Source organism: Pituophis catenifer, unplaced genomic scaffold (genome assembly GCF_029215685.1).
Source record: "Pituophis catenifer annectens isolate HBS135680 unplaced genomic scaffold, rPitCat1.0.hap2 SCAF_1, whole genome shotgun sequence".
Taxonomy (NCBI): domain Eukaryota; kingdom Metazoa; phylum Chordata; class Lepidosauria; order Squamata; family Colubridae; genus Pituophis; species Pituophis catenifer.
In genome coordinates this window covers 193594566-193608788 of record NW_027256881.1, presented here as the reverse complement: position 1 = coordinate 193608788, position 14223 = coordinate 193594566, and the positions used below count along the sequence as shown (strand labels likewise).

Sequence of the window (14223 nt, the reverse complement as noted above, 5' to 3'; positions counted from 1 at the left end):
TTTACTGTTTCATTTAACCTATTTCTTTCTGCTGGGAGATATTTCATATTCACAAACCTCTGTTAATTGATTTGTTTTTGTCTCTGACTCTGACTATAATTATAAGATTATTAGAATATATATTATTTTGGGGCCGAGTTCCTTTTCATATGATGCTTTAAATACTTTAAAATGCTATTTAAATTTAATGTTTTAAATTTAGTTCTTAGATTTTTCTTTAATCATGTAAAACTCAAAAGGCTTCCACAAAACGATTTTGGTATTGGTAGTCTTGTTTTGGACTATATAATGTCTCTATGGACAATATTAAGGAAAACAAAATCGCTATCTCCCGGTACCTACTTAATATTTAAGTTACTGTATGTTTATTTGCTTTCAATGTGAATGTCCCAGTGTCTGTGAAAAGAATGTGTCTCCTATCAGTGTTCATGTGAACTTAAATGAGCTTTTGGCAAAAGAGCTGATGCCATTTTTTTATTCCATTTATTAGTGAATAATCTCTTATAAAAGACACTTCCTGCTTTGATCCTTGCCATCTAAAATAAAAAAAAAATGGATGAGAAGGAGACATCTAACCAATTATTATGGTTAGAATCAGTGACATTGTAGGAAATGCTTTTATTAATATGCTGAGATGGGATTGGCACTGTTGGTTTGTTTCCTTTGCCTATGTCAGATTCTCCCATTGCTATTCCTAAGTAACAGAACTAGAATGACCTTTAGATTAAACATGGTCAAACTCTGACACTTGCCCTCAGTTACTTGAAATGATCAGCTTTCTATAAATGGTTGAAAGTATTTTAATTAACATTGAAAAATTATTAGCCTTCGATCTGCATATATTCTGTTAGATCTGTATTCTATTCATTCCATTCATGGGAAAACTATTTTGGTCAAAGCCATGGGCTCTGAAAAAGATCTTACAAACAGCAGCCCTGCTTCCATAGAACAAAATGACTGGCATATATGCATAATGGTAGTAGGTGTTGCTATTAATAGATTACTGGAGAATATACCTTTTAGACTATATAGCTAAGACAATGAAGAATTTAGAGACACTTGATAAGGTCAACAAATTTATGATTGCCTATGCTTCTCAGATCAACAGTCTACTTGATCTGATATTCACAGTCAGATGAATATCTGTTGGCATTAAATTGTTCTAACAGAATTAAACAGAAGGAAGATTATTTATTTTCATAGGATGGAAAACCTATTAGGTGCTTTCCCCAGTGACATGTCTTCAAGAGTGTTGAATAACAACTCCCATTTCTGCCAGAGAACAAAATAAAGATTGGAGGAAAAAAAAAGTCTTATTGCAATTTAATTTACCAAACAAGTTGGAAATATTGAACTAACAGCACATTTTTTCTATCCTCATTTCTCTTTAAGGCAAGAAGTTTTAAAGTGGAATGGATGGGGATACAATGACTCAAAATTCATTTTCAATAAGAAGGGGCAAGGAGAATTCACAGGAAAAAGGTAACAGCTATGGAGACTGTAAGATAAATAATTTCTTTTCTTTTCAAAAAAATGACTACATTGAAGTTATGACATATTGTAAGAAATGAGTACTAGCATTGAAAGCCAAAAAATATCACATTATTATGCATCCATGTTGTATTCTCTGTGACACAAACAACTGTCCTCTTTTCCAGCGTGAATGAGCAATGGCAATTCTGTCATATTCTGCTTTTATCAAACATTTCAGCTGCAAGCTTCCATATACATAATCACAGACAAATATAGTTGATTTGCTGAGGCATATAGGTAATTAACTTTGGAGTAGCCTTTCTTTTGTTAGGAAGTAATTACAGTTAGAGTTTATTTACTGTTGGATTTGTTTGGGCATATGCTGTTTACCTTCCACACATTAATCTAAGCACGTCTTAAAGTTATGTGTTGTTCTTGGTGCTCTATGAGCTTAATTGTTTGCTTGCAAATGTTTCATTATCCAACTATGTAACATCATCAGTGCAGATTAATGTGGAGTTTGCTCCTGTTTATATTTCCATATATATTTGCTATTAAATTCATCTAAACCATCTTTATCAAATTCTACAGTAACAAATTATCTAAAAGTACCACACAATTATGCATTCTATAAAGAAATACTTTTTATTTGTATCTCCTGAATTTTATAGCTATTATTGTATTTGAGTGAACCAGAAATATATTGATTATATTGTTTCTGAATTAGGATTTGAACCCTTATCCACTTGTTAACTTTGTTGTCTCCTGTCAGAAAATAGATAACAAAAGTCATTTATACCTTTGGCTGCTCTAAAGACATAAATATTTTTTAAAAGATTCAGATGTTCATGTTTTCAGGAAATAAAGGTGCCCTTTTTTGTGAATTTGTAACCAGCTCATTTAATAATCTGTAGTTTGGTAAAAGAATAAGGTAGTTGATAAATTTGTAACCCTGAACTATGCTCCCAGTAAGCATGTATTCTTGATTTGTTTGCAGTATTTTACATGTATTTTAATTTGGTAATATTTTATTTCAGTCCCATTCCTAACACTGAGATTACCTCTTGTCAATTATAACAAGCAAGTATGTGGAAGCTCAAGGACCTTTTCTACATGTACAGGTAGACCTCATTTAGTAACTGCCTTGTTTAGCAACTGTTCACAGTTACAACATTGATGAAAACGTAACCTTGTGACTTATCCTTGCATTATGACTTCTGTAAAGCAAAGGAAAGCTGAAGAAAAATCATAAGCACAGTTGCAGTTTCACTTCACATCCATTTTACTTAATGACTGAATTGCCATCCCAATTGTGGCCACTAAATGAGGACTACCTGTACTTGGTTTTGTCCCAGTATGCATCACTTGCATATTTGGACAATGATCTTAGGCACAAAATACATTAGGAAAAATTATTTTGTTTGCAAGCTCAGTGCGGAAATCTCCTACTTTGCATTCCTGACTACTTTCAGTCTTCAATTTCTTGAATAATTTGTCATTGGGAATTAAGTGACTTAATACATGAAACAATACCAATACTAAATTCCATTACTGCTCCCCTCCATTGCAAAAACTATTAATAATCTGCTTCTATGTTTTGATTTGCTGTAATCAGCATGGGGATTTGTTTTTTAGCTTGCTTAACATGCAGTGGAATACTTTATCTGAACTTAAAAATTATGTAACTGTTATTTCTGTATTTGACCATGACAGAATTTTGAAAAGTTTTTGAGTTGAAGTTCTTATTAGAGAAATCATAGCAATATTTCTTTGCAAGGTTACTTCATGCTTAAAGTTTCAGATATTAAATTTCTTATCAGTTTATTATGACTGATATTTTAAGATCCCAAACTTCCCAGATACTCAGACTTTTACTTCTAGAAATTATATGCCCACTGCTTGTGTATATCTCAATAAAGAAATTAGCACCAGAGTTTTACTAGATTTCATTCTGGAAGGAACTGATGAAAATGCTTTTGGATTCAGGTACCGAATAGGCGGACTGATATTCCCACTTTTGAAAGATTGGGTAGAGAAAACAGTCGGTGGAAATATGGAACATAAAACTACTCCTAAAGTAAGTGAATACATGGACCATGTGTGTTTTTTAATCATTAACCTGTAGTTAATTCTTTATATATCGTTCAGTTAAAACATAAAACTGCTTATTTTGTCCATTGTCCTTCTGCCGCTCTGACATAAAGATTTTTCCAGCCTTATTGCCAGGTAGTTACCTTGTCAGTGAGGATCTGTAGTTGAAAATATAATCTGTTAATTCAAAGCACAGATTGTTTGCTTTAAAACTTCTGCTTCCGTACAGTGATAGATCACTGATTTTAATTTATTGCAGTATTTCAAGTTGTCTGCCTTAGAAAACAGTTCATTCTTCTGTCTCTGGAGGCCTGTGAATAAAAGTGTGGTATAAAAAATAGTAAGAACTGTATCACACATAAGTTTCTGTTTGTTTAGCAATAAACTTCAGTTATTATTTCTCTGCACTTACCTAAGGTCCGCTCCAGAGACTCCTCCAAAGGATTTTTGTGTGTGATGAGCTCATAAAATGGGAGGAAAAGTAATTGATTTGCTAAAAGAGAGGTTGCTGGCAAGAGAATCAGAATTACTTTTCCTGTAGCATATTTGAAAATGATGCCCTTCTGAGGCGACTCATTTTTTCTGAATAGGTACACTGGAAATTATCTCTCTCTCTCTCTCCCCCTTTTATTTTATTTTGAAGGCATCCTTAAATATTAGTGATGTACCTCCCTCCATTGCAAGTGAAGAATTTCTCCAAGATCTCCAAAATGCTAAAATATCATATACACAGGAAGCGGAATCTAGACTTTTTAGAGCCCATGGTAAGCAAAATCAGCATGCACAAAATAACATCTTAATTGCTTGCTTTCAATGTTTGATGTCTTTGTGAGACTTACTTTTACCTTGTATTTCAGGTCATTGCCTACATGAGATTTTTTTGCTCAGGGAAGGAATGTTTAAGCGGGTTCCTGATGTAGTGGTATGGCCAGGTAAGCTATTCAGAAAACTTTTCTCATTCTTCCCTATTTCATTTCCTGCTGAACTTATGTAACAGTATTTTCAATTTTGGAAAAAATGGAATTGAGAAACAATTTATAGAAACCTCAGAATACGAAGTATGTATTAGAAAAGTAGTCCAGGCTAGGATGCAGCCTAGGATTCTGCAAAGAATGTTGTTTATGTCGCATGTTGGTTGAACTGTTATAAAAAAAACAACCTCTATTTGCGGTTGACACTTGGTTTTCATTTCTTTCAAAGTAAAGGTTGATAACTCAACATTTAGAACACACAGAGTACCAAACAGTAAAAATATATACTGTAAATGTTGTGGCCTGTCAGCGGCCTGTGCAAATTGTAGCTGATTCTGACAGCGAGGAGGCTGGTGTGGTTCTGCGCCAGCAGCCTGGGCAGCTGGCACTCGAGTCAGACAATGCGGAGGCTGGAGAAGATGTGCCAGAGGCAGGGATTCAGCCAGGGCCTTCAGAACCTCCAGAAGCTCCTTTAAGTGAAGAGGACGAAGAGGAGGAGCCTCTTCTCGATGCACGGGTGCACAGAGCTGCCAAAAGGCAGAAGTAGCTCCTCAGGAGGAGGTCTCCTTGAGAGTAAGGCTTGGGGCTAGTTGGCCACTCCCTTAGCCTATTTAAGGAGGAACGCCGACTGAAGCAAATTGTAGGGAACAACTTTAGTTCATTCTCCTTCTGGATTCTCTGCAAATTGCTTCTGGGCTTTCTGCCAACCTTAGTAAGATTGTGATTACTTTATCTTTGGTTTCTTGTAGGCTGTTAAGAAAGTTTCTTAACAGCCTTTGTTTGGAAAAGACTAAGTTATTTTAGTAAATTTTAGTTTTGTATAGACTGTGTGCTGTGTTCTTTGGGGTCCGTAGCTGGGGCAGAACAATAAAAAAATAAAGTGTTATTTCAGTATATACAAAGCTCCAATTTTTCTGAAAGTCAAATGCAAGTCTTAAAATTTTGAACATTTTTAGACAATTACTACTAAACAAATGAGTTATAATACTTTCTGAAATGCATGTTTAGAGAGGATTACAGTCATTCAAGATGTGCTCCTTTTATTCACCAAGCTTCTGAGCATGGCATTTTCAGTTGTTACACAAAGCTGTCCAGATGCAGAATTGAACAAATTCCATGTAATCATGAGAATGGCATGTGTTATGTCTTTCTTTCAAAAATCATTTTAGGATAATCCTGGTTGAGTGACATTGCATTATCAGAAATGAGCAAAATTTGTAGCAACCTATATCCAAGATTTGTGATTGTTTACTAACACTGTATGAGAATAGACAAATCACCTTATCTAAGTACCACGATAATAAAATTAATTCAAGCTCCAATTGCTAGTGCTTAGTATAATGTACTATTTTATTATTTTATTTTATTTGTAAAATTTATTGGCCACCCATTTTACCACAGGGTAACTCTGGGAAGTTTACAATATTACAAGGAAATCAAAAAGAAGTTAGTTTTTCTTAGCGTTTTATGTAGAACTTAATTTGCATGATTAAATGAATATCGCTCCTGACATAATTAAAATAATATAACTAAGCCCCATTTAAGCTAATGAAATACTCTGATTTTAAAACAGAGGTGGACCCATGAAATCAATCAGGGCTTTCCAGTGCCTAAACTTTTTGCTGACCATTGGACAACATGATGCAAAGCTGCCATTCGACACATTTGATCATGTGCAAACTTCTAATATGGAAATTATTAGTGACCACAGTCAATTGGAATGTATTAATCAGAACAATACTAATTGCCTCAGAAAAGAAGTATTTGTGCAGGCCCAAGTAACTTAGATCACCACTTCAGCATCAGAGGTACTGTGCCTTCCCTTCCTGAAAGGGAAAGGTCTGGGTCCTAGGAGCATGGACTTTGCAGTTCAAACTTTATGGGAAGCCTTTCCTGGAAGACTAAGCATTATTAATTTAAGATATTAAAAGTCGAGTATCTTTAAAGACTCTTGGACTTGACGGCTTTTTTGTTTGACCTTTTTTTTTTTTTGGAAATTCTGTTGAATCTGCAACTCGATGTTTGAACTGTAACAATCAATTCTGCTGTATTATGATTGGTTAATCCAAGCTAATTTGATTTTTTTAAACAACATACACATTTTAGAATATTTATAATATGGGCTCAAATGCTTAAAAGGAGCCTAGCGTCTCATTTTTTTTTTTTTTTTTTAATTTGATTTATATGCCGCCCTTCTCCGGAGACTCAGGGCGGCTTACAATGTGTTAAGCAATAGCCTTCATACTTTTTGTGTATTTATACAAAGTCAGCTTATTGCCCCCACAAACCGGGTCCTCAATTTACCTACCTTAGAAAGGATGGAAGGCTGAGTCAACCTTGAGCCTGGTGAGATTTTCTCCCATAGTTAATGGTTATTTTGCATTAAGTATTCTTTTCAGTCTAAAAGCTGTCAGAAATATTGGTGACTTTATTCATTGAATACAATTAAGTATTTTAATTATTAGAAAACTGACTTCTAAATGTTTTGGGATTAGCTGCATTATTCAGTAATTTACGTTAAAATATAATGTTACTACTCTTACTACTTACTACTACTCTCTTCATTTTTGTAGAATGCCATGATGATGTAGTTAAAATTGTGGAAATAGCCTGCAAGCATAATATTTGTATTATACCTTATGGTGGTAAGTAATCAAACTATCAACATTTTTTAAGAAATGTTTTTTAAGGCAGGCCCCAAAGCACAATAATATCTTAAGATATGTCAAATAGAATTGTTTAGTTTAAATAGCAAATACCTTTTGCCACATGGTATTTTGTTTATTGAAATCCTTATATGCATCTTTTATTTAAATCCCATAAATATTTGGGACTGGGGCTTGTTCTCCTTGGTCTCATCCTTTGCTTACATCGTAATTTCATTCACAGCATTCTCTATTCTGTCAGTGGATATTATAAATTATAATACTGAGGTAACAAATGAAATATAAATTGATCTGTTTCTCATATCTGTAGGAGGTACAAGCGTTACCAGCGCACTTGAGTGTCCTCCAGATGAAAAAAGAACAATTGTTTCACTAGACACTTCACAAATGGTATGTGTGCAAAATAGTTGCAAGTGAATTTCACAGAATGTCATTCATATAATGTTTCACTTAGTTTAAGGCAGGCCCCAAATTCATTGAGCTTAATTCATTGAGCATTTTAATCCTTCTGGAATTTATGTCATCACTTGTGATGTCTTTATACTGAGTAGCTGTGTAAACATTTTAATCTGTTTTTCACATATTTTAAATCCATTATTTCTCACAAGTTATTTGATAAGAATTAGCTTTTTAAATGACATCTCCTGATAACATGATGAGTTTATAAAATATTTTCAGTAAGTGTTCAGCAGTTTCCAGCAAGAACATTCACAATATTAGTCTTGAGAATCAGAATAACTTAAACAATTTGTATCAATCGTGCTAATAGCATTTCATCAATTTATCCTAAAACTTGAAATTTAAAATTATCGGATATTATATATATTGATATTGATGTGATGAAAGTTCCCTCCAGAACCCTCCTTTAGGTTTTTAATGACAAATTCATCAGTTAATTTCAGTAGTTTCTGAAATAGCAAAAGGCCTTTATTTAATAACACATGTGAAGAAACTGTTAAATATTCTGCTTACAAGGACCACACAAGGGAGCCAATTGATTGGATGTTAGGAAGAAAATTGTGATTAAAAGACCACTTTAAAAATATGGCAGTACATTTTTTTTGTGACCAGATCTATAAGTTGAGACATCATTTCTAGTTGATAGCAGTATGAAATATGGAATTAGGAGACAGCTTTATCACCTCATTTTATATACCATCAAATACATTGGATTTTGTAGAGCTTGTGATTTGAAAAAGTAAGATCCAGATTGTGGTAAACCAGCTGAATCTGATTCATGATCCCGATCATCCACATTCTTTAATAGTAATCAATGAAAATAAGGCTACAGTTTAGATTTAAACTTTGTCAGTGGTAATAAATATTACAGTGAGCAATTAAATAGTTTTAAACCCAGTTTTATATTCCCAAGGTCATTTTGTTGCTGTTTACTTGCATTAGAGATAATACTATTTCAGCATTAGTTCACTTAAAAAAAACTTTCAGGGTTCACAACTGATACAGTAATTAAAGACATAAAATTCTATCAAAAAATTGTGAATGTTTTGTCAGAACTAATTAATGTGAAGCCAAGACTGGTTTTTTAAACTGATATGTGATTTCACGCATTACGGAATATTAGTTTGTCTCATTAATTTGGATGAAACCTAACATCATGGTAGTGGATTTACATCAAGGGTGTCAAACTTGTGATGGCACATTGTCGTCACATGACATATCGCAGCTTTTTCCCCCTTCGCTAAAATGGGCATGGGTGTGGCCAGCATGTGACATACCTGGCCTGCGGGCCATAAGTTTGATACCCCTGATATACATTGACAAGCAGGATTTTCTCACCCCTTCCTTCTGAAGAAGCTACAAATATATTCAGATGCAGTCTAGACAGATTAGGGGAAGGAGAAGAAAACTGATTTTACCAATAGAGTTGGAATTCCATTCTTCTGTGTACTGTAAAAATCTACTGGTAGGATTGTTCTCTTCCCCCACACATCCTTGAGTTGGTAGAAAACAATATTAGCATGAAATGTGCAGTCCCTATCGCTGATGCCTCTTCTTCATCATTGCCTCTGTTTGAAATTATTGCTAAACTGTCTGGTTTCCCTCCCAGGTTATGAGTGACAAAGCATAAACGATTTTGCAAACCTTGAAGCTGTTTTGGGATAGCTGTATGAATAAGTGGAAAATATAACTTTAAGGCTGATCCTGCTAATTACTTATCTTTTCTTTTATGTACACTGAGAGCATATGCACCAAGACAAATTCCTTGTGTGTCCAATCACACTTGACCAATAAAAAATTCTATTCTATTCTATTCTATTCTATTCTATTCTATTCTATTCTATTCTATTCTATTCTATTCTATTCTATTCTATTCTATTCTATTCTATTCTATTCTATTCTATGCTTTTTCACTCACACTCACAATGGATAAGATGAAGTTCATGTTGTAAGAGCATGGGAAAAATTCTTTCATCAAGGAATTATTGTGTGGGGATTAAGTACTAGTGGAGGAGCAGTTTTAGAAACATACATTGTATAAAAGCAGGTTAGGTCTCACCCCAGTTTAAAGTCTAGTATTTGTAATATCACTTTCATAAACAGATATCGGAGTATAAAATAAGGGACAAACTTACACCAAAGAGTTTAAAATTGGCACGAGCCTACTATTTTCTTTTTGAAAATCATGTCTCGAAGTTTTTCACTATTCTGAAAGCCTTGTCTTTGGTATATTGTCACTTTAGAATTATTTCAACATCTGCGGTTAATTGAAGTAAGATGAAATTTGATTTCAACCTCATCTCATTAATTCCTTAATTCTTAAAAGAATGTATGGATTCTGATTTCTGACTGATGTTTTTGTCTTCATATGTGCAATTTCAGCAATGCAAATAGACAAGGTCCATTCATCTTCTTGTCTCTATTGATTTATAGTCTATACAGCTATGCAAAACTCTGCCTTTGGAGAAGGAACATTCCATTCCTGGAATGGTGGTTTTTACACATAATTAATGCCTACTGCTATGCTAATCACTGACTTTAACTGTGCTTTGTTGAATAATTAAATGCCAGTATTTTTCACAAGTCCTTTGTTGTTGTTTTTTTGTAATAGAACAGGATTCACTGGATAGATGAGAAAAATTTAACTGCTCACGTTGATGCTGGCATTGTTGGCCAAGACTTGGAAAAACAGGTATCATCACTACGTTTTTGAGAATGCTGGTATTTTTATAGCTCCAAATATACTGCCATATATTGGCTCATAAAGTAAATATATTTGTACGGTTATGCACATTATATCCGCCTAATGGCAGTTGTTATGTTATTAATTTTTCTGTTTATTTTAATCTTAGCAGGTATAATATGTATGTTAAAAATTGGTTTTTTAATGATTGACCAGAAACAACATTATCACTATCTTTGGGAACATTTCTATCAACTTCCATTTAGATCCAGAATAAGCTATCATCTTGAAGAAAATTATGTAGTCAAATAATGAAATATGGGTATTAACTAGAATAGCTAGTTTTGTTCTTTTAGTCTTACTAAAAGAACAAAAGGCTCTTATTAAAATAAAACATTTGACGCCTTTGTAATAGTAATGAATTCTGTTTTAAATAACATGTACTTTGGGAATCTACTTCCTAATTATGAATTCATTCTACATTTAGTGGTACCTTTACCCAGACTCTCTTCAAAAGATATTAAATGTTTGAAGTTTTTTTAAAAAATTCATATGAACTATGCAATGGTAGTTATGTGGATCCTCTGATTTAGAATTCTGATACCAAACAGCAGGCCTTTCCTATTTGCCAAATAGATGAAGAAATAGAAAGCAGATGACATGTCTTGTTGATCTTAATATGTAGATATATTCATACCAAGGTAGACAGTCTCTGATAATCAGGTCCAAGGATGTTTTGGGCTTTAAAGGTGAACACCAATGCCTTAAATTGTATCCGCCATCTTTACACAAAAGATCAAGTATTTCAATATACAAGTAATCCTCGTTTAGCAACCACTATTGGTATTGGCAACTTAGTTGTTAAGCAAAGTGGTCACTAAGTGAAACCATGACCGTCCTTATGACCTTATTTAAGCTTTCCTTTGTTTTAGAGACTCGCATTGGTCGAAAATGCAAGAAGCGGTTGCAAAGTTACTTTTTCATAATTGTCATTACTGTGAATGGTCGCTAAACAAGGACTAATTGTAGGCATATTATACTCGGGAGTGGGCTGCTGGGGGTTCACAGGGGTTCAGGAGAACCTCTAGCTAAGATTCTGTGCAGTTCGGAAAACCCCAAAATCCCACTCCTGACTGGCCCCTCCCCGCCCCTCCCAGGAGTCCCCACACAGCCCATTTTGGATGCAGGTAAATGCAGGGTGCGCACGGAGGTTTGGAGAGGGTGAAAAACGGGCCTACCGGAAGTTCAGGAAGTTTTCACCCTCCTGGAGGCTTGAGGAAAGCCTTTGGAGCCTGGGGAGGGCAAAAACGCCATGGTGCAGGAGGCCGACTAGGCCATGTCCACCATGGCCACGCTCACCCAGCAACCGGGTTAAAGGTTTGAAGCCCACTCCTGATTATACCCCTAGAATTGCCTAGTTTGTGATATTTTGGTCTTTTGGAGAACTTTCAAATACTCTTCTAAGGTAATCCTAAGAAAACTACATTCCTGTGGTCTAACTAGGTTGCAATCAAGATATGAATAAGATTCAGGAAAAGCATAAAATTGCAATTTTTAACTTCCATCACCATCTGGATATCCATAAAGAGGTGGAGTTAAGGATCCTTACCAGACTACGGATTTACTCTTCCAAGTAGTGTACAACCATCAGGACAAATTGAATGTATTTTGTTTCTTCTGACTGACAGTACCACCACTTATTCACTATAATGTCACGTTCACCATCATCCAGCCATTATCAAATTTAGATAGAGTTCTGTGTACTTGTTCCAGCATTGGAAGCAAGAAGAAGTTGATAGTGGGTCAAATACCAACATTGTTTGAACACAATCCATCAAGAAAAAGTAGAATACAGGTACTTCTCAACTGACGATGAGTAATGTCATTAAGCGAATCTCATTCTCCCATTGACTGTTGGAAGCTGGCTGGGTTGCTTACAAATGGTGATCAAATGACCCGAGGAGAGAGTGACTATCATTTACATGCCATTTGCCAAGTACCTGATTATGTGACTTTGCTTGTCAGAAGGTAATCACATAAGCCCAAGACAACTACAACAGTCATAAATATGAACTAGTTGCCAAGTGTCACAGTTTTGATCACATGACAATGGAGATGCTGCAATAATTGTAAGTGTAAAAAAACGGTCATAAGTTACTTTTCAGTCTGTTGTAACTGAAAGGTCAATAAATGAATGGTTGTAAATCGAGGACTACTTGTATTGTCTAAGTGAAGTAGCTTTTAAAGCATTTAAAAAACTGAACTTTGCAATGGACATTAACAGCTAAAAGTGGTTAAAGTAATGGGTTTTTTTTTTCTATTTAGCTTGGTGAAAGTGGTTATTGTACAGGCCATGAACCAGATTCGATGGAATTTAGTACTCTTGGAGGATGGGTAGCCACCCGAGCATCAGGCATGAAGAAAAATGTTTATGGAAATATTGAAGATCTGGTAAATATTTTCTATAATTCTTATTATTTTTTTCTATTTTTCTATCAATAAATAATCTAACCTCTGCATTTATATTTCTGTTACTAACAAATATTAGCTGATGTTTATTAAAATGTAGTTTAGTGATTGACAAATATTGGATTTATTTGACACATATGAAAAGAAAACAATGTATATACTCCTTTGCGTTTTGGGGTTTGGGAGGAAAAGAATTAAGATGGCACCAACATTTTTTTACTAGATCATATTATTTAGAGTAATACAAAGTTCTGTGGTGTCAGTTTCTCCCTTATTTCTATCTACAATGGCAAAATAGGATGTAGATTTAGTTTTTCCTGGGCATTTAATATATATGCATATTTTATATATTCTCAAAGGTAGTATTAAGCAGGTTCTATTTTATATAGGTGGTTCATATAAAAATGGTAACACCCAAAGGCGTAATCCAAAAAAACTGTCAAGGACCACGCATGTCAACAGGACCTGATATTCATCATTTCATTTTAGGATCTGAAGGTATATATATATATTTTTTAAAAAAATTGCAATACTTTAATGCTTTCTATAACGCAATATTTAATTAATTTATTTAATATTTAATTAAATTTGATTTAATTAATACTTCTGATTTAAGGAAAAAGAATTTTACTATGTACCCATGTACAATCATGGGTACTTGCAAAGTTTTTCAACAAAATATGGAGTGCCTCAATGCACTGTTACACCACAAGCTCTTCTCTTTTTGCACATGCATGCACGTATAATAGGGAAGAGGGCCAGTGTCACAATAGGGCAGTGTTGCTTTGGTCATTCTGCCCACATGTCTCTTACTTCCTGCAAATGCCACTGTCTTCATCTGACTCATGCAATTCAACACAAAATAGCATAGCTCTGTTTTGTGAGCCTAACAACTGAACTTTTATAACATTGATACTCGTAGCTACCACGTTGCGAGTATCAGTGTTAAACTACTGAGCCTATATTCTATATTTTGAATTCTAAGTGTGGTTCCTAGGGACATTTACCTTGGTGCATAATGGGGATTGAAAAAGCAATAACATAAAAGTGAGATACTGACATGTTGCAAGATACCAGCTTCCACTGTTTTTACCTGAACTATCACATGAGCCCAAACAGCAGTCTAAAGCAATTTAAATGGTGGATGGATGCATTCATGTGCATCATTTGGCAGGGAACTTCTTCAATAGAGGCTAGAGGTAAATGGTTAAGATCAGCTTCATCATTTTTTTCCTAGTAAATGCTGTGGAGTTTTTATTGGCTGTCATACAATGGCTAGTATATTTTGGAGAGCAACTCTTCCCCATGTGGCAGCCATTTAGTTAATCATTGTGTTGGAAGGGCCCTTTTAAATCTTAAATCTAACTTTGTGCTAGATATGGGAATCCAGATAAAGCATTTTAGACTGAAA

General features: G+C 34.4%; 1 protein-coding gene across 2 annotated transcripts in view; it reads left to right on the top strand.

Annotated features, from left to right (window-relative positions):
• Positions 1-14223, top strand: part of AGPS (alkylglycerone phosphate synthase) — a 55997-nt gene that overhangs the window by 15361 nt on the left and 26413 nt on the right. The window contains exons 2-10 of one of the 2 annotated variants that reach the window (XM_070932058.1): positions 1393-1482; positions 3460-3550; positions 4208-4328; positions 4422-4496; positions 7109-7180; positions 7512-7591; positions 10272-10352; positions 12669-12794; positions 13202-13310. In XM_070932058.1, the coding sequence (XP_070788159.1) occupies positions 1393-1482; positions 3460-3550; positions 4208-4328; positions 4422-4496; positions 7109-7180; positions 7512-7591; positions 10272-10352; positions 12669-12794; positions 13202-13310 (845 nt within the window). Of the gene's footprint in view, positions 1-1392; positions 1483-2561; positions 2595-3459; positions 3551-4207; positions 4329-4421; positions 4497-7108; positions 7181-7511; positions 7592-10271; positions 10353-12668; positions 12795-13201; positions 13311-14223 lie in introns of those variants that run through there. The other variant, XM_070932142.1, reaches the window with a different exon arrangement.